The following is a 25,209-nucleotide window of genomic DNA, read 5'->3' on the forward strand; positions in this document are numbered from 1 at the left end:
ATTTTCAAACCTGTGGTTGCTTTTTGCTAAAAAACTCTGGTTTTCTCTTGTCTTCCACTGTGAAAGATCCAGAGGAAGAGGGGAAATGGAAAATGGCCGTGTCAGAGCTTGAAGGTCTCAAAGTGGGTTATGTCTGTTCTGAATGTTTTCCTGTGGCTTCCTAGGGATAGGCTTATTTCTGGTGGCAAGAAGATACAACTACTTCCCAATAGGGGTGATTTTTAACCTGGTTTCCAGTGAAAACAGCATGTTTAGAGTCCTTTTTCTCATCACCCCAAGTCTTTGAACTCGTTGCCCTGATTCAGGCAAATTTATTCAGGGGCTGAGACCTCAAAAGGTGACTTGGTATCGAAAAGTTTGCGTAAAACCAAAGGTGAGAGGAGAGGTTTAATAACGCAGGCGAGGAGCTGAGCATTGCACGCTTGTGACAGTGCTAAACATCAGAGGAGCCCCACGAGGAGACACCTTACGTGTGCCTGGCTGCAAATCCTCAGCCTGCTTCGTGTCCCCAAAGCTGCTGGCTTGCTGAATTCCTCCTCTCTTCGGTGACCGGCTCTGTGTTGATGAATACAAGCTCGTTTAGTAAAGCCTTACAGCTCTCATCAGTCGTTAAAATGGTTATCACCAGTTTTACTAACACCACCTCTTTCCGTTCTCTCTGTTTCCCTGCTGTCTGTAACTTCAAGCAAGTTCAGTAAGTACATCATTCGTTGCATGCTTTCTTTGCTCTTTGTTCTCGTTTCTCTGGCTGTACAGCGCTCGTTAGCGTGGATGGGTTGAAGTCTCACTGGGTCTTGGGGGAATTTCAGGGGTTTGAAAATCGTAACCGAATTTTTCCTGTTCACTTAGTGTGTGTTTCTGTTTCCATGTAGAGATGGGTTGGGGGTAGTGCAACACCATATGCTTTTTGATTATTATATCGATAAAGTAATTGATTCCTCTGTTTTCTGCTCTTCAGGCATCTTTTCCAGAAGAATAAGGGGAGTAGTTATTACAGGAGGATTTAAGATTCTCCTTGTTAATACATGAAGTCTCATTTAATCATCAGCAACTAGTTTAATCAGTTGCAACACTCTAATCCTCTTGTAACTCAATTTCTCGTTGCAGTTCCAGAAGCTCCCGACCGACCCACCATCTCCACAGCATCAGAATCATCCGTCTACGTCACGTGGATACCACGAGCGAACGGTGGCTCCCCCATTACTGCCTTTAAAGTGGAGTATAAACGCCTGGGTCGAAACAGTGATTGGCTGATTGCAGCTGATAACATTTCTCCTTCCAAGTTGTCCGTGGAAGTTCGTAACTTGGAGCCAGGTATTAAAAACCATCTTTCCTTCCCCTCAGCCGTTGTCGCTGCTGTCTTTGCTTAGATGACTGCGCTCCTGCTGAGAGAATACTGCAACTCTTTGGTCATTCCACTTCAACTTCTGCTTGGTTTATCCTGTTTCTGGTTGGTCAGGGGGGTTTTGTGTGGAATAGGAGCTCATTACGTGAATTCAAGTTGATTTCTGGCTTTCCAAGTGGAAAAAAAAAAACCCCTCACCGTAATACTTGTTTGCGTGGGGAGGAGGGTTGTGTATTATTGCTATTTTTAACTTAATTGTCCTTCTAGTAAGCACTTAGAATGCAAAAAGAGAAAAATGCATTAATGGAAGAATATCTGTCCTGATTTCTCCCAGTGTCCAGCCCTGAAAGCTCGGGGAAAGAGCTCAAGAATAGAGGGAATGGATTATAATAGGATCCTTTGAAGCATCTTCTCGGTGCCCACCAGCTTGCAGTGTAGGGACTTCCCTAGCTGATGGAGGAATTTCCATCTCTTGTATGTAAAAGCCTTTGGGTTTTTCTTGAGTGAATTTCCCTAATGACTTGTAGAAGCTGTTTATATTTCTGATGTCCACATTAGTCCGTGGCAATGAGTCCTACGTTATTTCTGGTTGGCTGTTGTGCAAAAAGTACTTCCTAATCTGTTTAGTCTCTCCTTGAATGCTGTTTCTAATGCTTGTTTTGCTACAACGTGGTCTTTCTTTCACTTTTTCCCTTAAAAGGAGAAATGTACAGGTTCCGTGTGATTGCTGTGAACAACTACGGGGAGAGCCCACGCAGCGCAGCGTCTCGCCCTTACCAAGTAGCCGGATTCACCAGCCGGTTTTCCAACCGCCCTATCACAGGACCTCACATTGCTTATACCGAAGCCATCAGTGACACTCAGATCATGTTAAAATGGACGGTGGGTATAATCCTCTCGTGCTCTTCTCACAGTTGCAGGCCAAATTTTACTGCTTTGGCTCTTAAAAGTCAAGGATTAAGAGCTGATTGCAGAGTAGTGAGTAGCAATTTCCCCCCTGAGACTCAGAGATGATGATTTTCCTAGAAGAGGGCTAAGATCCTTCATGCTTGTATGGTAGGATTGGGTAACTTAATGGGCCATTTGCCTCTCGAGCCCTTTGCCCCCCACTTCCAAACCCTTTTTCCTCCTCCAAGACAGCCCTGTGGGTTATTTGCTCCCCTTTGTGCTGTCTCCCAGCCTCCCTCCACCTCACTCTCCCCTTCCAGCTGCCTGGGGATGCCACGCACCACCTCCTCGGGTTACGCCAGATGTGAGCCCAACTGGCAGCTCCAGTGAAAGGCTGCAGCCGCCTTAGTCCACCTGCTTTGGCACAGACATACCAAGAGGCACCAGTGGGCTTAACTCTGTCCAAATCCCTCTTCATGCCATGAGTTGCGAGCGAGTTGGCTTCGTTTCCTGCCATTCCTGCTGCTTTTGTCAATCCAGGCTGGGGTGGCTGGAAGCGGGCGCTGTGTTTAAAACCCTCCGTCTTCCCTCGCGTCCAGTAGAAGTTTCATGTTAGAGAAACGTTTTCCTTCCCTCTGTTACCTCGTCTTTTGTAAACAACTACTTTAAAGTCCTTATTGAAAACCACAGACATTCTTTGCTCTTGTTTTGAAATCTAACCCCCTGGTATACTTTGGAGGATTTAACGTGTAGAGTTCCCAGTGTTAGTTTGCTCTGCTAGCTCAGCCTGAAGAGATGTTAAGGATAATAAACTTAAAATAACCTCTTGTTCCTCAGGAGGCTGCATAACTTAAAGTAAAATATTCCTGAGCTGAATGTGAGAGTGACCTTAACTCTTTCTGAAGTAAGAACAGTCTTAACTTTTCTGTTTCCATTAATCACACAAATTTTCAGGCTGTTCATGGTCAAACCTTAAGAAGGTGATGTGGGAGGAAAGTCTCATCCCCAGCTCAGTCTCTTGTCCCTGTGCTACCCTCCCTTTTTCAACTAGTCCGAGGAATTCAGTGGCAGAGAGCTCTCCTGCAGCCCCATGAGAACCCCCAGCTTTGTGCTCATCGTAGCTGTGTCCTCACATCCCCAGCAGCTGATAATCCTCTTTTGTGTTGTAGCTTCGGTGCAGACCTCCCCCTACACCTTCCTCGCACAACCTTATTTAAAAAAATACCTATTTCAAGGTGCTGAGATATTTGGTGATGACAGCTTAGCAGGACTCAACATTTTTTCTTCTCTAACAGAGTCTTTTAAAAATTCTCTTGTAGTATATTACATCAAGCAACAACAACACGCCCATCCAAGGATTTTATATCTATTACCGGCCTACGGACAGCGACAACGATAGTGACTACAAGAGGGATATTGTGGAAGGTACGGTGTGGTATACGCATGCTTAATAACACCACTCCATGGGGAAGAACATCATGCAGCCGTGTTGGCTGTGTTTATATGAAATCTAAACTGCTTTTCCCAAACTAAGGCTTTACAATATATTTCACAGAAGTAGCTATCTCCACTACGTCACGTCAAGTTCTGCCCACACATGAACTCGTTTCTTCCTTCTGAAGCCTCTTCTACATGGAAACTTGAGAACTAAATACTGGGTTTAAGTTTGTCTTGTTACACTGCCACGACTCCTTAATGTAGGGCTCTAAACTGGTTTAACTTAAAGTAGTTGAGGAAAGAGAAAGCAGCATAAACGAGATTTAACCCGGGGTAAGTGCATCTGCGTTGCAGACTGTACTAATAACTAACTGGCTTTTAAGATGATTTACTCCAGCACGGATTTTCTAAGCGAGGCAGTACCTTGTGTGTAATTGCCCTTCGCTCCTTTTACCTTGCTTAATTGCTTGTCCTGCTAGAATGAAGTTACTCTTAGCCTCAAGTGCTGTAGTCCCCTGCAAGCGCAGGTATGTTTGTGCTTCATTTTGGTTCTATTTTTTTTCCCTGTGCATATTAGATCATAATTTTCCTGGCAGAAGTTATTAGATAATGTCTATATTAGTCCAGAAGTGGAAAACCCTTTTAAAAACATTTTACTTAATGTCCTTATTGCTTGGGCTGAGTAAACGTAGTGATCTCATTCTGTCCCGATGACGTTAATTATTTTTTTCCCCTCATTTATTTCAGTTACAAGAGGAGTGGGCCTTTATTTTGAAATTTTTCCCTTGCTAGACAATACTCCTCACAGTACTTTGATGCGTGACATAAGCATTTGCACACTATAAAGCTATAAAAGACCCCAAGTTTCAGCTCAGGATTGCTTTAAAGAAGCTCACACAGGCTGCACCTTCATCTGCAAATGTCTTTTAGCCTGTGCTAGGCAGAACTGGTGTGTTTATAAATCTTAGACACGAAGCAGTTAGTTGTTTAAGTGGGCTCCACTGTGCTGTGAAATTAAGCTTGTTTCTGATTTTTTTTTTCTTCCCTGAGAGCTGTGTATGTCTGTGTGTATTGAACTCTTTGTGGCAGTCTGAAACCATTAGCAGCTGCTCTGCTCTGCCAAAGCCTGGAACAGAAACTCGTGTTGGTGGAAATATTTAAACTTCAACTTTTCTTTCCCGTGCTCCCCTAAATTAGCTTGTTTGGGGGGTGAAAAAAAAGCTCTATTTTCAATTAATGTGTGATTGGAAGCATTTGATGTGAAATATATAGAGAAACATGTGACTTAAGGTATTTTTGGCCATAAATCACTTGTTCTTTGCTTTTTTCCCCCCCTCTGTCACCTTTGAATTAATCTGTCTGTTTTTTGACAGGGAATTTTATCTTGAAATGACTGCAGGAGTTGTGGAAAAAGTGTTGTGATGCCTGTATTAGCTAAGTACTTGCCCTAGGCTTTCCTTACCGTTTCCTGTTAAGTCTTGTCTTTCGAGACATTCAAAACTCTGCAGAAATCTTTTTTTTTTTCCCCTTATAAATGCCGCTACAGGCAAAATCAGATTTTATTTAAAGAAAAAATCAAGCAAAAAGCTCGACTGGGATGGCTCCTCTGTGTCTTTCAGCAGCTTTAAGCAAAAGTAGAGCAAAAGCAGAGCAAAATCAGCCCTGTCCTGCACTGATGGGCTGAATTTCTCTCTTTCAAGGGTCCTGGAGATTGAATTTTAAATGTAAATGCAGTCTGATGTCAGTTGTTTAAATGTTTTTCCTTGCTAATGGTGCACGAAGAGGACAGTTAAAGTGCCTGTACTGATTCCAGTTCCCCTAATGGTTTGAAGCGGAAACCTAAAACCTGGTGTAGTAATTACCGAAAGGAATGCTTGGGGGTGGGGGCGACGGGGAAAACCGAGTATGAATCTTGGGAAAAAACGTGCCATTTAGGGAAAGGCCGGTTCCAGCTTCAACCAGGGCTTGTCTGCCCTCACTTGGGACACCCGGCGTGCAAGGGATGGAGCTCAGACCATGTGGTGCATCCCCTCTTGAAACCCCCAGACTGAGATGGGGTCCTCCTGGGTACCCCCCTGCCCATTTTTGGCCAGGAAGGGGGTCAGCACCTGGGCTTGGGTCCTGGAGAAGTTCCACCAGAGTCATGGTGACAACCCCCGCCAGCCGAGCAAGCTTTAGTTTTTTTTATTAATGCTTAAATCAGTAGGTGGTATGACAGTTTCTTAGAAACAGTGGAAACAGTTCAAGGTGGTATTTTCCAAGAGGGATTAAGAGCGCTCAAACAGTTAATTAAACTCCCTAAAAAAAAAAGGGGAGGGGGAGGGAAGGGTCGCTGTTTATTAAAATTTGTCACAAGCCCGTGAAAGTAAAAACTGAGAGTGATTTATATTGAAGTGCTCAGTACTTCAGGAGGGTGTCTAAATGAAACGCTGGCCGGGAGCCAGAGATGACAAAACCATCCTATTAGAGAAGATTGCTTGGCTTGGGCTCCATCTCTGCAGGGGCAGGCAACGCGAGAGGCAGCCTCGCCGTCTTAATTTTGTTTCCTCGTATGTTTAATAAAACGCACGTTCGATTACTTGCGGTTTCGGCGGAGCTGAGCAGCCCAGATGCAGCCCTTCCTGCGAAAACCGGCCGGCTTCGCGCGGTACCTCGCATCTCCAGGGGTCTTGCGGGGCTGCAGACTGGGAGAGGGTCTTCTCACAGCGAAGTTTTTCCCCTGTCCTAAGTTTAATCTGGTTTCTGTGCCAGTTTTTTTGCCCTGCGTATGGTAAATAGCTTCCCTGTATGCCACAGCGAAGCTTTCCTGAAGGGAAGCAAAGCTTTTCCGATAAAAAATAGTTTGTAAAAGGCTGTGGGACATTTTGGGGTAGAAGAGAGCAGTTTCCTATTTAAGGTAGGCAGAAAATGCTGTTGATTTTAAATGTACAGATGCAGGAAACTTGGATGTCTGGTTTTTGCGTTTAGTGACTTCTGGTTTTCATAGAGAAAGATTTTTTTATTAAAAATCAATTGAAAATACTGAAAAAACCCCACTTATGTTCATCAGAATCAATCAGGTTGGAAGAGCCCTCTGGGATCATTGAGTCCAACCGTTGCCCTGACACCACCATGTCAACTAGACCAGGGCACTAAGTGCCATGTCCAGTCTTGTCTTAAACCCCTCCAGAGATGGTGACTCCACCACCTCCCTGGGCAGCCCCTTCCAATGGCTAATGACCCTTGCTGAGAAGAAATGCTTCCTAATGGAAAATAAAATGTAAATTTACTCTTTTTTTTTTTTTTCCTCCCCCCGTAGGTACGAAGCAATGGCACTTGATAAATCACCTGCAGCCAGAAACATCTTACGACATTAAAATGCAGTGCTACAACGAAGGCGGCGAGAGCGAGTACAGCAACGTGATGATCTGCGAAACCAAAGGTGAGCGCCGCGACCATGGGAAGGTGCCGTGAAACATCTGCTGGGTTGAATTTTGTTGGGGTTTTTTTTGCTGTGCAAAAAGCAGCTGCGATGAAGACTGTAATTTTCTGGAATGTTTTGGAGGATTGTTTTGTCTTCCCAAGCTGGGATTGTTTTGGCCATATGGAAAGTGATACGTTGCACTCCCGAGAAAGGCTCTTAGCAAAGCTCTGCGGATTTTGCCTGCCCTAAGAGATAGTATTGTTCTGGGTTGTTTTTTTTTTTCTGATAGCCTCTCCTTAGGAGACAACCATGCTCTTGAAGATGACAGGATTGATTTGTACGTCTGTTTTATGTCTTGGGGGCTCTGGGACACGTTGTGTAAGTGCAGAGCGCAGCAATTGCTGGTTATGTTGGCTGCCTCCGTCGCTAATCCCGCGTGCCTCTGGCACAAAGTTTGTACTGTTCTCTGGAAGTGTCAGATATGGCAGTCACATTTATTTCGCAAAGAATTCCTGTCTCCTTTAATCTCTCAAACCAAGTAAGGCTGTAAAGGGGAAAATGCAGACAGTAAACTTCAAATGCAGTGCTATGAAAAAATGTTTTAAGAAAAAAAGCCCTCTAGGAGCGGAAGCATCAAAATTTAGTAGCGAAGCCTTTGAAAGGAGGGCTAGGAGCTGCAGGGCTTCAGGCTGGCCTTCCTCCTGCGAGGAATGTAACTTTCTTCCCTAATTTTAAAATTGGCAAGATATAATCTGTCGTTCGTACTGACTCTTCCTTAAAACCTGTCTCCTGCAGGCTTACGGGAGGGATCCAGCTTATCTAACATAGAATCACAGACTGGTTTGGGTTGGAAGGGACCTTAAAGATCATCCAGTTCCAACCCCCTGCCACGGGCAGGGACACCTTCCACCAGACCAGGTTGCTCCAAGCCCCATCCAACCTGGCCTTGAACACTGCCAGGGAGGGGGCAGCCACAGCTTCTCTGGGCAACCTGGGCCAGGGTCTCACCACCCTCACAGCAAAGAATTTCTTCTTAATATCTAATCTAAATCTCCTCTCTTTCAGTTTAAAACCATTCCCCCTCGTCCTGTCAGGTGCTTGTGTCTCTCTGACCAGCTTCACTCCTAAGCCAGGCACCTCTTTTAGGTTTTTAGTGTCAGATGAAATGAATCTGAGCTGTGGTGTGGTTGAAAACTGATGTAAATTTACTTCCTGGGTTAAACCAGCGTCTTGTTTTCAGTGATTTTCTGTTTGGCAATTAGTTTCTTAAACAGTATGGTTTTTTAAACGGGGTTAGCAGGGTTCACATCAGATAAAAGTAGGTCACCTGGCAGCGGTTAGGCAAGAGAAATGCACGTTGTGGTTTTGCCTGACCTCAGAAATGGAAAGGTTTGCGCTCTTTCTGGTCGGGAGTTAGCGCAGTTCTAGCTGTGCCTGTGTGGAGTTGCTCGTTAAAAGCTCCGAGTGACCTCAATGAGGGGGTTAGCAAGCTGGATAATAACCGTTTTCCAAGGCAAATAGTTATTACCCAATAGTAGCTGGCCTTCTCGTTATAGGTTTTAATATTGACTTGGAAGCTTTCTCTTCGGGGCATGTGGATTCGAACTCGGCACTAATTATTTTCATTTCATGATGAAAAAAACACATTTAGAAAATTCATTTAGCGAACGTATCCCTACTTGTCTCTTCTTTCACCCAGTGAAACGCACGCCGGGAGCATCCGAATACCCCGTGAAAGACCTGAGTACGCCACCGAATCCCCCCGAGCGGGTTGGGGGAGGCGGAGCTGGGCCTTCGAACGGCCCCGTTCGCAGCAGTGACATGCTGTACCTGATCGTGGGCTGCGTCCTTGGGGTGATGGTCCTTATCCTCATCGTTTTCATTGCCATGTGCCTGTGGAAGAACCGCCAGCAGAACGCCATGCAGAGTGAGTTATAGAATCGTGGATGGTTTGGGTTGGAAGGGACCTTAAAGCCCATCTAGTTCCAACCCCCCAGCCACGGGCAGGGCCACCTTCCACCAGACCAGGTTGCTCCAAGCCCCATCCAACCTGGCCTTGAACACTGCCAGGGAGGGGGCAGCCACAGCTTCTCTGGGCAACCTGGGCCGGGGTCTCACCACCCTCACAGCAAAGAATTTCTTCCTCAGATCTCATCTCAGTCTCCCCTCTTTCAGTTTAAAACCGTTCCCCCTCGTCCTGTCACTCCATGCCCTTGTAAAAAGCCCCTCTCCAGCTTTCCTGTAGCCCCTTCAGGCACTGGAAGGTGCTAGAAGGTCTCCCCGGAGCCTTCTCTTCTCCAGGCTGAAGAACCCCAACTCTCTCAGCCAATTATTGCTGCTTTCCTTTCATGATGAAAATATTATCAAGTAAAATTAGTAACATTCATATTACGTTTTATGAATGGGAAGTGGTTTCCTGTTATGAGCCAACCAATATTATTTAGAGACTTGTACTTTCTAGGTGTGCCTTCGGTGAAGAGTTGGGTTTTTGATTTTTTTAAGAGCAGCAATGTCTCTGTTTCTTGGCGTTGATGCTCGCTGCGTTGCTGTACGATTGTGCTGGGTGTGTGAAATGCCTGGGCAAAGTTTCTGCAGCTTATGTTTAACTTCAAGCCCCTGCATAAGTTTCTGCTGATTGCAGTGGCAGAACTTGTGTGTAATCATAAGGACTTGTTAAAATGTGGAGACTTAAACCCCGGATCTCTCCCTCTGTCATGTATATCTGGAAAGAAAAAGAACTTGGAGCACTTGGAGGACAAGTCCCTTGTTACCTCTCACTCCTTTCATAGTAAAATGAAACAGCCTTGTTCTTTCCACAGCCTGTGGTTATTTTTAAGTGTCCTTACTCTCTGACAAAGAGAAATGAAACAAAACTTCAGGCAAGATAAGATAGTGCCTTCAGCTGTGGCCCAGAGATATTTTCTGGAAGTAGTTCGTAGCAGATAGCAGAGGGCCTATTGATTGTACAAATGGCCCGTTTTTAGGACGCTCTTCGTGGTGGCTGACGTCAGCTGAGTCCTTTCAAACCAGTGCTCCTGGTCTGTTCTCCAGGATGTGGCTGTTTTCCATTTCTGCGTTTGTGTACTAAGCACTTAAACGTTACAGTTAATTTACAAAAGCTGTAGAAAGAGAAAAGAAGTTTCTTTTGTTTCTTAGAGACACTCTAATTTCTCACTTGGCAATAAATATGCTTTCTGTCTTTTGCAGAATATGACCCTCCTGGCTATCTCTACCAAGGGGCAGATATCAACGGGCAAATGATTGAGTACACGACCTTACCCGGCACGAGCAGAGTCAACGGCAGCATCCACGGGAACTTTGTAGGCAACGGCGGCCTCGCCAACGGCTGTCCGCACGTCCATCATCAAGTTGCTAATGGAGTTAATGGGATCATGAACGGAGGGGCTGGGCTGTACCCAGGGCACACCAACTCCCTGCCCAGGACACACGTGGACTATGAACATCCCCACCATCTTGTGAACGTAAGCTCTTACAGCGGGTGGAAGGCTCAGCCTAGACCTTGGAGTTTATTCAGAGACTTAATTCGGGTGGGGGAAATACTCATCCATTGATACCGGCCAGTTCCACTAAATTACTTATCCCAGAGGAAGCAACTGGGCTGATATTTCTGATACAAACATCATGGTTTTCATTTGAGACTATCAGATGACAGCAAGAATTCCACTTACTCTGGGAAATCTGCCTCTACCCTCCTCCTAACAGCATGTCAGCTCTGAGAACGCTTCAGTGCTGGGCTGAGATGCTTTCCTTGTACATATGGTATTTCTCAATCTTCAAGTTAAATAGATTTAATTATAGCTGCTTATTCTGCAGCTTTATGGATCACCCGTTTTTTCCCCCACCTGTTTCAGATCTGTAACTCTGAGCAATGCTATTAATTATGGCAAAGCACGAATGGAGCAGGAGGTTCCATAAAATAAAATGCCCCATACATCTTGAAATGCGGCGACGTAATAACGCTGTCTCTCTTTTTTTTTCAGTCCCTTGTTTGTGACTGTTGAGACAGGCTCGTTTTTGGTTTTGAAATTGAAAATAAAATTAAAAACTAATTGAAGTCTGTGATCCAGCTTGTGTACGCTGTGGAAAAATACTTCATTTGCTGAAACGGGTCCCGTTTCCAAGAGAGAATAATGATTTCATTATTGTCTATGGAAACAGATGGCTTGCATTCAAACTTTACTAAACTTACTCAAAACTGTGAACATTGCCCAGGAAAACTGAAAGAAAAAGTTCAAAAGTCTGAATAACCCATGCTGTTTCTGGAGGGGAAAAAAAAAGAGCTATTGTTAGTGTTAGTAATTGAACACAAGCGCTTCATTTTATTGAAGAACAAATTAGCACTTGCACAGTAGTTGCCACTTCAGTTAACTCCAGCTTTGAGTCCAAACCAGTTAGTCCTTCACCTGATCCTCTCTTTGCTCTGCTCGTCTTGAAAGAAGTGTCATTTTTTGGTTGCTTTCAAGAGCAACCGAGGCCCAAACCGTGTTTTCTTGGACCTCTCCAACCTCCCAGTGAGAGAAACTCTCCAAAAGTCTCTCAACTGCACAAGCCATCGGGAAGGGAAGATTTTGCAGTGCTCAAAAGCTCACCCCTGAGAAAGCCTGGGGGCTTGCAGTGGCGTTTTGTCCCTCCTATTTTTATTTTTTATATCTTTTTGTAGAAGGAAGGAAAGATGCATGTGGTAACACAGGTCTCTGTGCTTGGAGCTCCTCTGTGCCATGAGATGGGACACGCGATGCCGCTGTCTCATGGCCAATAGTTGACTGGGTTGAGTTTTTCTTTCCCCCCCACCATGTTGGAGAAAGTTTGAGTCACGCAATCTCTTCCCACGTAGAAGGACCAGGACTGGCACCACGGGTGAGGTGCAGAGGAACAGGATGTTCTCATCCTCGTTAGGACTCTCTTTATTGTTTCATTGATTGGGCTAAATGAGGAAGAGAGAAACTGGCCGGGGATGGCAATCAAGACTAATTAGGCGTTTCCTCAGTGCTCCCTATTGCACTGAGCGACCTCAAAAACTTACAGATAAACCCTGGTTTTGCAGAAATAGGGGTTGTTAGAAGTTACCTACCACTTGAAATCTCAAAAAAAATCAGGTGAGCTTTCCCAACCTGGCTCCCCTCCTAGAAACCAGCGCGGTGGCTCCCGCATCAGTGTCCGCCGAGTCTGTAACAATGAGGTATGTGTTAATCTGGGCATTTTGACTTGCTTGTAATGGCCCCCTAAGCCAAAACTAACAACACAAAATCCCTCTCACCCAGAGTCATTGCTGGCTAAGGAATTACCCCATCTGTACAAATATTAAATGTTTCAAAAATCAGCGTAGCGAAGGCAACTGATCTAATCGGAGTAATTACAGGAAAGTGGGATGGGTTTGTGTTGTGACATCAGCCCTGCAGATTTAATACCCTGGCTCCCCAGTTTGCTAACGAACGGCGATTGGCTTTCGTGTCTGTCATCAGCGTTAAAAATAAACATATTTACAGTGTGTTTATTAAATCAAACCTGAGCGCATTAAGCTGAAAACAGACCAGGGAAATTACCACATACTTGTCTAAGCTGCAGTTATTGACTTTTCTCTGACACACACGCTGGCAAAAACCCCTCCACTTGACTTTGTATAATAGCTCAGTGTTGCCGTGCCCCGTCATGGCTCTGAGGATTGATAAGGTGATTAGGGTCTGAAAACAAAGTGAAGGGGCTCGGGGTGCGAGCTTGAGCTGAACGACCTTCTCGGTGACTGTCTCTTGTACGTTCAAGTAGTGATTGATTTGTATTTGTTTAATCCTTTCTGCTTGCAGGGCGGTGGGATGTACACAGCAGTGCCGCAGGCCGACCCCTCGGAGTGCATCAGCTGCCGAAATTGCCGGAACAATAACAGGTGATGGACTCGCGCGAAGGCAGGACCTTCGTGAGCGCAACCCCGCGCTGGGTTAAAGCTGGGGCAGGCGGAAGCAGAGAGCTCGAGTCTTGTCTAAGGCTACAGAGGAGCTCGGTGTCAGCATGTGACTCGAGGAGAGCAGTTGGTGATCACAGAATCACAGAATCAATGAGGTTGGAAGAGCCCTCTGGGATCATCGAGTCCAACCGTTGCCCTGACACCACCATGGCAACTAGACCAGGGCACTAAGTGCCATGTCCAGGCTTTCTTAAAGCCCTCCAGAGATGGTGACTCCACCACCTCCCTGGGCAGCCTCTTCCAATGTCTAATGACCCTTGCTGAGAAGAAATGCTTCCTAATGTCCAACCTGACCCTCCCCTGGTGAAGCTTGAGGCTGTGTCCTCTTGTCCTATTGCTGGTTGCCTGGGAGAAGAGGCCGACTCCCACCCCGCTACAACCTCCCTTCAGGAAGTTGTAGACTGCACTAAGGTCACCTCTGAGCCTCTTCAGAGCTGAGGAGGTGGAATAAAAGAATAAGAAACAGGTGATCAGCTGTGGGGTGGAATAAAAGAAGTTCTTATAAACCCCCAGAGCTCATTTTACTCAACATAGTCATCTAATGCTCTCTAGGAAGGGAGGCAGGTTGGGCACTGGAGATATATATATTTTTTTTAAACCTTATTTCCTGTGTTTTCTTCAGTTTTGAGATAACAAACTCATTCCATATGGAGTTTGTCACATAGGATTTAATTGCTTTTCTGTATTTTACATTTCCTGCCATTCTCTTAAGAACACTGATGAACTGGAGTCGCAGCTTTGCTGTCCCAACGCTATTCTGTGTAAAAACGTGGGATCTGAGGTTCCTCAGGCCTTCAGGAGCAGTTTGACCAGCCATTGTCAGTGTGGGATATTTTTTTTTTTTTGCGTGAGAAGAAGGATTCTTGTGTAGAATAAGGGAAAATCAGCTACGTTGTAGCTGGGAATCTGGATTTTTAGGAGGTTTTTCACTTTTGAAAGTTTTCAGGAATATCCTTCCAGGCTTCTGACTAAATCTCTAGTTATTTTAATGACTAAAAATAAGACTGAAAGTCAGGCTGTGCTGACTGGTAAATTCTGGATTTTTCTTTTTTTCAATCGTACTTTGAATTTTCTGTCTTATTAAAACCATCAGCTGCCTTTAGGTGTACACCTGGAGAGGCTTGAATTGAAATTAAGCTGTTGGTGAAGGCAGAAAACCTTTTCACGTTATTTTCATCATTTTACTTTTGAAACTATCATTTATAACAGGCTTTAAATTCTTCCTCCTTCCATAAATATACACTTGATAGTGTGATGGAGACGGGCTGCTACTTGCAGCTTAAGAAAGCGGGGAGAGTGGGTTCTGTCCTCTGCGACTGTACTGTTCCTCCCAGCTGGGTCATCAGCAGGGTCTGAACGTGGAATTTTCACATCCCTGTTCTATATTTGACTGCTTGATAGAGAAACAAGTTGTCCTTTACAGCTGCCTTACCCCAGAGGGGACCATTAACCTCCGTTTGGCAGGCGAGCTGCGCAGCCGGGACCGCTCCGTTCCCTGCCTGGTGCTGGGGGACTGGAAGGAGGACATGGGAGAGGGGAACGGGGAGGAGCAGAGATGTCCTTTCTAGATGGTTGCAGAGGAATTTCCCTTTTTGCAGATCTCTTCATTGCAAAGTCGCTTCATTCACATCAAAAATCTGAAATACACATTTCAAATAAACCAGCATCAATCTGTTTTTCCAGCTCTTTAAGTCTCAGTTATGCTGGTATGGGGTTTTAAGTCAAGATTATGGTTTGGTGTAGGGTTTTAGCACCGAGATTTGATAGAAAACGTGTTTTCTGCAGCAGGGATTTTATTCACACACTCTACTCTGGGTATACCAATGGCTAGTTTCCATCCAAATGTGGTTATTTAAGCTTCAAAAGCTGTCTGGAAACATTGTACAGTACAACAAAGAACTACCCCGACCTCTGTATCTTTAAATGAAAGCCCCATAAACATGCAAAACATTTTAAATTGGGTTCCTCTAAGAATATATATATATATATTTTTGTTTTTAAAAATAATAAGTGAGTGCAGTCAAAACCTCTGCGGAAAGAAATGCAAACTAATAAATGGATTTGTTTGAAGCCCAGATGTGTTTCATGTGGATTCTTCAGTGGCTTCTGTGGTATTTTGGTACTTGGAATAATGATTTTGGAGGCGGTTATGGGAGCGGAAGGGCAAAATAGGAGAGGGAAGGTTGGTGCTGCTCCGTCCTCGTCGCTCCCGGGGCGATACCGCAGCCGCCGGAGGGGTCCCCCTTCGCCCCGTGTTTTGGCTTTGCGAGTGGAACATCTGCCAGAGGGGAAATTTGCTCCAGTTCCTCCTCTAGAAAGTTGAGTTGTGTTTATTCGTGGGTGTTTTGTTGCTCTTTTAGTTCTGGCGATATCGCTCGTGGTTTTCAGGTGAAAGTATAAACGGAGGCTCCACGCGAGCTTGTAGGACGGGTCCCTCCAGGGTGATGTTTTTATGCATCTCTGTGACCTTTTTAATGGCATAAAAGTGCTTTTGGGGTCTTTGGGCAGGACCTCGCTGTGATTGCCCAGCTTCATCTCCTGGTTTTAAATCTGAATTCAGTACTTGGTGCTGAGGGCTATCAAAGCCAGCTCTGATGACTGATACCCTGTCGCTGATGGTGTCCAACTCCATCTTCCCCCCTCTTTCAGCAATATAACCATCAGCTCTACTCGCTTTTGGCCCAGAATCATTTATTTTAGGTGTGATTTTTTTTAAGAGGCTTTTCTTACAGAGGAATTGCTTATAGAAACGTTCGCTGAGGCCACCTTGTTCACAGGGCTCCAAAGACTGGAGGCATTTTCCCTGCTTGCTGCGCAATGTCTCTTCAGGTCCAGCTCGTTTTTGTTTAGAGGTTAAATAGTTTGGCTGTCACGATTGATTTAGCAGTTTAACTTCAATTTCACAGCCTTTACTCACGTATTATAGTGAGTTACACAGCAGAGGGGAGGTTTATATTTATAATATTGCATATATCTTTCTAATTTATGTTCACTCTGATAAGGCTCGGTATTTATTTTCCAAGGTACTTACGTTTGCTGTTTGGGTTTCAAACTTGAGCTCTTTTTCTTGGCAGTGAAAACCTGTTTTATGGGGCTGCCTTGATGGAGAAATGGACTCTCGAGTCAGGTCATCGGGTCGCAATCGATGGGGGACGTAACCGAGAGCGTGTTTTGAATGTTTTTGGCTGTCTGTTGGGATTAAAAAGGGCTCGATCCTTTTCTTAAGGTCAGGATTGATCCAAAAATATACGTAAAACTTCTTTGGCCAGCTCTGACTCTTGTTACAGTGAGTGACATGCAGTGAAACACTTAAAAATTGCAGTTTCTCAAGATAAGTGGTGGCAAGAAGCAGGTCTGAGTAACCCCGCTTTGGCTCCTGTCCTGCCTGCAGGTGCTTCACCAAAACCAACGGCAGTTTCGGCAGCAGCGCGCTCCCCGTCGTGCCCATCGTAGCACCTTATCAGCAGGACGGTTTGGAGATGAAACCTCTGAATCACCACGTCATGGTGGCCATGTGCTTGGCCTCCGCCGTCCCGGAGTGTGGCGGCTGGCTGGAGGAGGACAGCAAGGAGAAAGGGGAGCAGGCCCCCACCCAGCATCCCTGCTGTCGAGAAGGCGTGAACCGGCTCTCTGGGGATCACACGGACGGTGAGGTGCTGGGGAGAGGAGAGCACCCAGCTTTGAAGCTGGGAATGTCATGTAGGACAACTGTAGGGCGCTTAATTTATTGTGGAGAAGCTAATTACCTACCAAGCAGACATCTGTGACAGCCTAGGGCCATCCCGTGGGCGAGAGCTGGGAGTCGGGCTGACCTAATCGGTGTGACCTACTCGATATCTGTGTGGTCTATATCAACCATACCCTGGGCTGCATCCCCAGCAGCGTGGCCAGCAGGGCGAGGGAGGGGATTCTGCCCCTCTGCTCCGCTCTCCTGAGACCCCCCCTGCAGTGCTGCGTCCAGCTCTGGGGCCCCCAACATAGGAAGGACACGGAGCTGTTGGAGCGAGTCCAGAGGAGGCCACGGAGATGCTCAGAGGGCTGGAGCCCCTCTGCTCTGGAGACAGGCTGAGAGAGCTGGGGCTGTTCAGCCTGGAGAAGAGAAGGCTCTGGGAAGACCTTCTAGCACCTTCCAGCACCTGAAGGGGCTACAGGAAAGCTGGAGAGGGACTTTTTACAAGGGCATGGAGTGACAGGACGAGGGGGAATGGTTTTAAACTGAAAGAGGGGAGATTGAGATGAGATCTGAGGAAGAAATTCTTTGCTGTGAGGGTGGTGAGACCCTGGCCCAGGTTGCCCAGAGAAGCTGTGGCTGCCCCCTCCTTGGCAGTGTTCAAGGCCAGGTTGGATGGGGCTTGGAGCAACCTGGTCTGGTGGAAGGTGTCCCTGCCCGTGGCAGGGGGTTGGAACTCGATGGGCTTTAAGGTCCCTTCCAACCCAAACCAGTCTGTGATTCTATTCGATACTGGTGCCACTGGCGTGCTCGGGTAGAGACGATGCTCGGAGCTGTTGCCTAATGCTTTGCACTTGGTACAGTGGGAATGGCTTGAGCTCAAAGAGCATCACCCACTTGTATTAATCTGAATCGTTGGGGCTTGTGGGTCTGCTGAGCTGAAAGAAGAGATGATCTACTAAAAAAAAACCACCCAACCAACCCGCTCTGCTCTTGCTTTGCAGGTGACAACTGCCTGCACTCGGAAACATCGAACCACGTTTTGAGCTGGAGTCCCCTCCTTCTGCAGCCTGTTTCGAAGGACTGTAAGGAAAAACCAGGATGGAATTCATCTGGAATCACCTTAAACGGTTCCGGGGACTTTCGGCAGCTCCAGCTGCAGGAAACCTGAGGAAGGGACCGTTGTCCCCACTTAACGCCAGGAACTGCACAGCAGAGTCGCTGAAAGGGAGTGATGGAGGGATGTTAATTATCACAGAGAGAGTCGCTATTTATTTTTTTGTAGTAGTGTCATATGAATGTATCTTGTTTTTACAAATTGTTGCCTTTTTATATTATTTATGCCTCGAAATCCCTTTGTTTGGTTCCCCCCCACGCACCGCGAAACTAGCCTGGTTACGTGTATAAAAAAAAAAAGAATTGTAATAATATAAAGAACAACGATGGGAAATCCAGAGTGTGTTTTCCTGGTGTGTTCCCAAGAAGAGCTTCCCGAGGAGTCGCTTCCCGTCCTCTTTTAGTTTCTCTGGGAAGAACACGGTGGGTAAATAATAAATAAGAAAACAGCATGATGGAGGTGGTGTTAACTGCAGGGTTTGGAGGTGGTTTGGGTTTGTTTTTCCCTTTCCAAATTTAATCAGAGTAAGGAATCAGGCTGGGAAGGGAGGAAGCGATGGGGGGAGTGATTTGGGTTCGAGGAGGAAGCTCTTGCAATCCCCCATCTCCGTGGGCTGTTTGAAGTGTTGGGGTGGGATTTATTTATCCTTTTATTGTATTATTTATAAATATATTAATTTTTTTGCTGTGTTTTTTAGGGTTGTGTATCCTCTCTGCAAACCCCGTGGACTTCACACCATAAAACCCCGGGGCTTCGACTGCCACCTACCCCAGAGCCGCTGCTCCTCCCTCTTCATTTATCTCCCGACCTTCATCATTATCCTCGCAGGATTTTTCCTTCGCAACACTTTTTCCCTCATTTCTGACAGAAATCAGCAGGTGAGTGGTTGGGTTTTACCTCTGGCTGCTTTGTTTTCCCCAAAACGTTGAGATTTAACCACTTTTCTCACTTAAATCAGCCCTTTATCATGGTTGCGTCGTGTGAAGACGCTGTATTTTCCTAAGAAGCTGTAAAATTCCTTTGAAAATCTCACGTCTTTTGAAATGCCGTCCTTTTTTCAGGGGTTTGGGTGTAAGGTTTTTATTTTGGGGAGTGGTTTGATAAAGTGATGCTGCTTTATGGCAGGAGTTGGGGATTGATACTCCACGGGTTTGATTCTCATCACTCAATATTTCCCAACAGGTTATTAAAAGAAAACGCCCAGAGACTCTCTCGTTTGTCACACGAGCCAAGGAACGCTGGGGACCGCTCGACCCTCCCTCTGTGTTTGCACCAACGTGAGGAAAAACCATCACTAATCACTAATCAGCGGTTTGGCCTGAAAACGGGGGGTTTGAGGGGAAGATGAGGACCCTTCCCCACCCCACCCAAGCTTTGTGGGTAAAATGCAGCATCCACCAGCATCCACGACCGCAGCCAACGAGAGCCGGACCTTCGGCCCTTGAGTTTTTTCAATCCCATCGGTGAGAAAAATATTTCTTTTAGCTGAAATATTTATTTTTAGTCCAGAAGTAACTGAAGTGTCGAGGCTGAGCTGGAGGGACTCTCCCTGGGTGCCGTGCGCCGCTTTTTATAGCCAGCTGACCTCCTCCCAGTGCCTAAAAAGGGGTAAAACCCGGCGCAAGGTTTCTGGTGAAACTTTACTTCCACGATTTCACTGCTCCTCCCTCCTTTTTGGGGTCAGAAAAGCTTCCCCTTCCCTTGAAAAAAAATCATACATCTGCCCCCAACACCTTTTTAAACAGCATAAAGAAGGCAAGAGGGGTCACGGCGTCGCCGTCACGGTGATGGTGACGTTAACCGGTGGGTCGTCGGTAGCATCGGGCGGTGCTGAGAGCGGCTCTGCGAGGGGTGGGAGAGCCCCCGGTGACACCGGCTGGGTGCTGGGGCACCGGGGCGGGTGACTCGCCCCCACGGGTGCTGTTACCTGCTGCTGGGCCGGGGGTGGCCGAGTCTCCCGGTGCCGGTGCTGCTCCCTCCTCCCCACTTGCGGCTGTTTCGGCATCCTCCGGTGTGCCGATGGGCTCCTGGGCGCCGGGGCCAGCCCTGGGGGGGACACGTGGGGGTGTCACCGGCACCGGGGTGCAGCAGCAGTGGGGCAAGGGGCTTTGGACACTCACGTGCGGAAGAGCAGGTCGTGCAGCCCTGGGGACAGACAGACATGAGGTGGGGGTGTCCGGGGTCCTGTTGTGACCCCCCCGACCCCGGCACTCACGTGGGAGGGCGTCCCGGTGGCGGGCAACCCAGTACACGGCCAGGAGTGACGCCGCGGTGGCCACCAGCATCCCCGCCACCGCTGCCCCCATCACTGCTGGGTAGGCCTCGAAGGGAGGCTCGGCTGGAAGAGAGCAGCTGCTCGTCAGCGCGTGTGTCCCCCCCGGGGGTAATTAAGGTAACGAGGCACCCGCAGAGAGGAGAGCGAATGGCAGGCACCCAGCACAGAAAGGGGGAAGGAGGTGGGAGCCTGTGCCCGTTCACTCTGAAACCTACTGATGGCTGCTCCCGCTCGGCTCCACCGCGATGCAACCGTTGCCCTTCTCCTCTCACACCCCGCAGCGTGTCCCCCCCCCACGTCACCTGGCGTCTGCACCTCGGAGGGGTGCCCGGCCGTGCGGTGGTTGACAGCCAGGACGCGGAAAGCGTAGAGCACGGCCGGGTCCAGCCCCCCCAGGCGCCGGTCGCGGGAGTGGGGCTCGATGTCACCGGCGGCCGTTTCCCAGGGGCCCGGGACCCGCCGAGGGGTTTTCTTGGCTCGGCGCCGCTGGACCACGAAGCCGGTGAGGTTCCCGGCGCCCTGCGTCCGCCACTCCAGCCGCACCTCGGTGCGCGCCCGCGTGTACCGCAGCTTGCTGATGGTGACGTTGGGGGGGGCCGGGTACCCTGCGGCGAGATGGCACCCAGGGGGGCTGAGCCCCCACCCCAAACCCACCTTGGGGACCCCCCACCCCTCCCAGCACTCACGGTCCACGCGGAGGCGGACGGGGAGGCTGGCGGTGCCCACGGCGTTGGCCGCGGCGCAGCGGTAGGTCCCGCTGTCCCCGGGCCACTCGGCGTCCCGGACGGTGAGGTTGAGCCACGCTTCTCCCCGGTCCAACCGGTACTTGGCCACCCCCGGTGTCACCTCCCGCTCTTTGGGGTCGTACCAGACCACGGCGGCACCCAAATCTGCACTGCTGCCACCGCCGCGTCGCCGGCACGCCAACCGCGCCTCGCCGCCCTCCAGCACCGCCACCTCGCTCCTCTCCGCCTCCAGCTCGGGGACATCTGCGTGGCAAGAAGGTGCCGATGGGGACGTGCCACCCCGCTGCGGTGGCACAGCGAGGGCACCCCGGGGATGCCACCTGGCTTACCCAGCCGGAGGCGGCACTCGGTGCCGGTGGCCCGGAGCGGGTGGGCGGTGGCGCAGATGAACTCCCGGCCCCTCAAGCTGCCGTTGGCGCCCAGCACCAGGACGGCAGCGGAGGGCGCGGGGTCACCCAGCGCCTGGCCCCCGCCGTCCCGCCACCACAGGGTCACCGGCGGCGTCCCCCCCTCCCACTGGCACCGCAGCATCACGTACTCGTCCCCCTTGGTGGCCGCCGCCACGCAGGAGGGGCTGCCGGGCGGGACCCCTGTGGGATGGAGAGGTGTGAGGGTGGGGGGGGCCGTGCCAAAAGGACACCCCCCACCCATGGCACGGGCACCAGTTGTGCTGTGGGGCCCCCGTTATGGAGCAAGCTGGGGTTGCTGGAGGCCCCAGCCAAGGCAGCACCACCTTGGGGTGCCCATCCCATGGTGGCACGGGGGGTCACCACGGTTGTGTCAAGGGGGGGGGACACCCGTGGGCACTCACACAGGGTGGTCCCGCAGGCAGCCCCCTGCGGCAGCGCGGGGTGGGAGGCCCGGCAGGAGAAGGAGCTGCCGTTCTTGGTGGTCGCCCCTGGTTGGATGCTGGTGGCCATGGAAAAACTCATCCCCATCACCCCCTCTTCCTCCTCCTCCTCCTCCTCCTGGGGGCCCACCCAGCGCAGCCGTGCCGGGGGGAAGCCCCCCAGCCAACGGCACCGCAGGGCCACGTCCCGCAGGTCACCGGTGGCCAGTGCGGAGCAGCTGGGGCTCCCGGCTGGTGGATCTGCAGGAGACCATCAGCGCTGGGGTAGGGTGGGCTTCTACCCACCCCCCCAACTCACACCCACGTCCTCACCGGGGAGCCGCGTTCGTCCGTGTCACCCTGGGAGGGGGCACCCACCGGGCCACCCCACCTCCACCCAAGGGTTACTTACAGTAGACCGTGAGGACGATGGTGGCTTGGGTGCGGGTTTGGAGGTGGGTGTTTTCGGCCAGGCAGGTGTAGGTGCCCGCCTGGGCGCGGGCGATGGCGGCGATGACGTAGGTCTGGCCGGTGTGGACCTGGGAGCCGTTGTGGAGCCAGACGTACCGGCTGGGGGGGTTGGAGGGCGCCAGGCAGCTCAGCACCACGTCCTCCCGCTCGCCCGCCGAGAAGCCCCCCTGTTCCGGGGAGAAGGGCTCCACGCTGATGGCCGGCTCGTCGGGGCCGTCTGCGGTGACATGGCGACCTTCAGCCACGGGGGTGTCCCCACAGAGGGGACACAGCCCTCCCCAGGGCTTCCTCCCACTGGTGGGAAACCAGGCTGTGAAGCCTCCTTAGAAAGGGTGCACCATGGTGGTGCCACCGTTTTGGGTGTGGAGGCACCTTGGTGGCATGGTGCTTGGTGGCCACAGATGCAATATGGTGGCTGTGGAGGTGGCATGGGGTATGGTGGCCGTGGACACACCTTGGTGGCATGGGGTATGGTGGCCATGGACACATCTTGGTGGCATGGTGCTTGGTGGCCACAGATGCAATATGGTGGCTATGGAGGTGGCATGGGGTATGGTGGCCGTGGACACACCTTGGTGGCATGGGGTATGGTGGCCATGGACACATCTTGGTGGCATGGTGCTTGGTGGCCATAGATGCACTATGGTGGCTGTGGAGGTGGCATGGGGTATGGTGGCCATGGACACACCTTGGTGGCATGGTGCTTGGTGGCCATAGATGCACTATGGTGGCTGTGGAGGTGGCATGGGGTATGGTGGCCATGGACACACCTTGGTGGCATGGGGTATGGTGGCCATGGACACACCTTGGTGGCATGGTACTTGGTGGCCATAGATGCACTACGGTGGTTGTGGAGGTGGCATGGGGTATGGTTGCCATGGACACACCTTGGTGGCATGGTGCTTGGTGGCCATAGATGCACTATGGTGGAATGTGGACATACCATGCTGGCAAGGAGCATGGCGGCCATGGTAGTACCGTGATGGCCATGGACATAACCTCGGTGGCATGGCGCATGGTTGCCATGGACATACTATGGTGGCCATGGAGGCATCATAGTAGTAGGGTGCATGATGACCATGGTGGTAGCATGCTTGTTGGCCATGGCCATACCATGGATGTACCATGGTGGCCATGGAGGCATCATGGTGGCCATGGAGGCGTCACAGTGGCAGGGTACACAGTGGCCATGGATGTACCATGGTGACCATGGAGGCATCATGGTAGCAGGGTACATGGTGGCCACGGATGTACTGTGGTGACCATGGAGGCATCATGGTGGCAGGGTGCATGGTGGCCATGGACGTACCATAGTAGCCATGGACGTACCATAGTGGTAGGGTGCTTGGTGGCCATGGCCATGCTATGGTGGCACCTCCAGCCCTGAGGTGGCACCTCCAGCCCCCCACCTCGAGGAGCCCCGCGGCACTCACAGACGACGTCCAGGTAGACGGGCTCGCTGGTGCGGTTGTTGACCTCGTTGCCCACGGTGCAGGCGTACCAGCCCGCGTGGCTACGGTTGGCGGGGGTGAGGCGCAGCTCCGCCCCGGAGCCCCCCAGCCCCGCGGGGGGCACTGAGGGACCCCCTCGGGGCTCCCGGTGGTGCCAGGAGAAGCTCAGCGGCTCCGTCCCCTCCCTCACGGCGCACGTCAGGGCCACCGCCGTCCCCTCCGCCGCCGCCGCCGCCGTCGGCCGCACGAAGGGCTTGGAGACGGGCACTGGGGGCAACGGGCCGTGAGTGGCCCCCGAGGCTGCCGGCACCTTCCCGCCGTCCCGCCCGGGATGATCTTTCCAGCCCAGACCATATATTGGCTAGTGATGTGCTGTAGTGGCTAGTGGGATGGCTAGGGAGACCACCTACAGGCTAGGGAGGGGGGGTCCTGGCTGTGGGCACAGGGACCAGCTGGAGTGGCCACGGACAGGCTAATGAGACCAGTTAGGGGCTGGTGGGATGCTGAGTTGGCCAGGGCAAGGAGATGGGGATGGCTAGTGGGCTGCTATATTGGCTAGTGGGGTGCTTTGTTGACTAATAGGCACTGTGTTGGCTAGTGGGGTGCTACATTAGCTAGTGGGACGCTACATGAGCTAGTGGGGTGCTACACTGGCTGGAGGCAGGGGAGTTCATTGGCTAGTGGTGTGCTGTGCTGGCTAGTGAGGTGCTATGTTGGCTAGTGAGGTGCTTTGCTGGCTGGTGGGGCTCTACTTTGGCTAATGGGGTGCTTCGTTGGCTGGTGGGTGCTGCATTGGCTAGTGGTGAGCTACTTTGGCTAGTAGTGCGCTATGTTGGCTAGTGCAGCGCTACATTGGGTAGCAGGGGCGCTGTGTTGGCTAGTGCAGCACTGCATTGGCTAGTGGGGTGCTTTGCTGACTAGTGGGGCTCGACATTGGCTAGTGGCATGCATTGTTGGCTAGTGGCTTGTATCATTGGCTAGCGGGGCACTACGTTGGCTAGTGGCATGCATCATTGGCTAGCGGGGCTCTACGTTGGCTAGTGGCATGCATCATTGGCCAGTGGGGCTCTATGTTGGCTAGTGGCATGCATCATTGACTGGTGGGGCCCTTTGGTGGCTAGTGGGCCGCTGCCTGGTCTAGTGGGCCACTGCCTGGTCTAGTGGGCCACTGCCTAGGCTAGTGGGGCTCTACACGGGCTAGTGACACGCTTTGTTGACTAGTGGGGCCCTAGGTTGGCTAGTAGCATGCATCATTGGCTAGTGGGGCCCTTTGGTGGCTAGTGGGCCACTGCTTGGGCTAGTGGGCCTCTACACTGGCTAGCAACACGCTTTGTTGACTATTGGGGCCCTTCGTTGGCTTCTAGGTTGCTTCCTTGGCCAGCAGCAAGCTCCACCGGCCAGCGGCAGCCTCTATCGGCTAGCGGGCGAGGGGATGCTTCACCGCAAGCCAGGGCAACGCGCCGCCGGTCGCTCGGTGGCTAGCAAACCCCCCGCGGAGGCCAGCGGCTTACCCAGGACGCGCAGGAGGACGGCGGCGTAGGCGACGCGGAGGCGCCCGGGCTCGGGGAACAGCCCCTGGCAGAGGAAGCGGCCCCGG

At 50.5% G+C, this 25,209-nt stretch overlaps 2 protein-coding genes across 3 annotated transcripts in view; one reads left to right on the forward strand and one right to left on the reverse strand.

Annotated features, from left to right (window-relative positions):
* The window catches only part of CDON (cell adhesion associated, oncogene regulated), a 53,324-nt gene extending 35,151 nt beyond the window's left edge, over nucleotides 1-18,173 (forward strand). For both annotated transcript variants that reach the window (XM_068418226.1, XM_068418225.1), the window contains 9 exons: nucleotides 1,108-1,314; nucleotides 2,046-2,227; nucleotides 3,553-3,658; nucleotides 6,969-7,091; nucleotides 8,773-9,000; nucleotides 10,281-10,555; nucleotides 12,896-12,975; nucleotides 16,445-16,701; nucleotides 17,728-18,173. In XM_068418226.1, coding sequence (XP_068274327.1) covers nucleotides 1,108-1,314; nucleotides 2,046-2,227; nucleotides 3,553-3,658; nucleotides 6,969-7,091; nucleotides 8,773-9,000; nucleotides 10,281-10,555; nucleotides 12,896-12,975; nucleotides 16,445-16,701; nucleotides 17,728-17,894 — 1,625 coding nt within the window. In that variant the 3' untranslated portion in view covers nucleotides 17,895-18,173. The remainder of the gene's footprint in view (nucleotides 1-1,107; nucleotides 1,315-2,045; nucleotides 2,228-3,552; nucleotides 3,659-6,968; nucleotides 7,092-8,772; nucleotides 9,001-10,280; nucleotides 10,556-12,895; nucleotides 12,976-16,444; nucleotides 16,702-17,727) is intronic.
* A 1,159-nt stretch (nucleotides 18,174-19,332) lies between these two features.
* On the reverse strand, nucleotides 19,333-25,205 carry LOC137673383 (V-set and immunoglobulin domain-containing protein 10-like 2; the record flags this gene model as incomplete). The annotated part of the gene is made up of 11 exons (XM_068418135.1): nucleotides 19,333-19,682; nucleotides 19,714-19,886; nucleotides 19,961-19,985; nucleotides 20,056-20,178; nucleotides 20,418-20,720; nucleotides 20,802-21,104; nucleotides 21,191-21,451; nucleotides 21,673-21,951; nucleotides 22,103-22,378; nucleotides 23,595-23,879; nucleotides 25,124-25,205. Coding segments are annotated over 11 exons (2,187 nt in total), but the record flags the coding sequence as incomplete, so codon positions are not given.
* Between the last annotated feature and the right edge of the window lie 4 nt (nucleotides 25,206-25,209).

Source organism: Nyctibius grandis, chromosome 25 (assembly GCF_013368605.1).
Source record: "Nyctibius grandis isolate bNycGra1 chromosome 25, bNycGra1.pri, whole genome shotgun sequence".
Taxonomy (NCBI): Eukaryota; Metazoa; Chordata; class Aves; order Nyctibiiformes; family Nyctibiidae; genus Nyctibius; species Nyctibius grandis.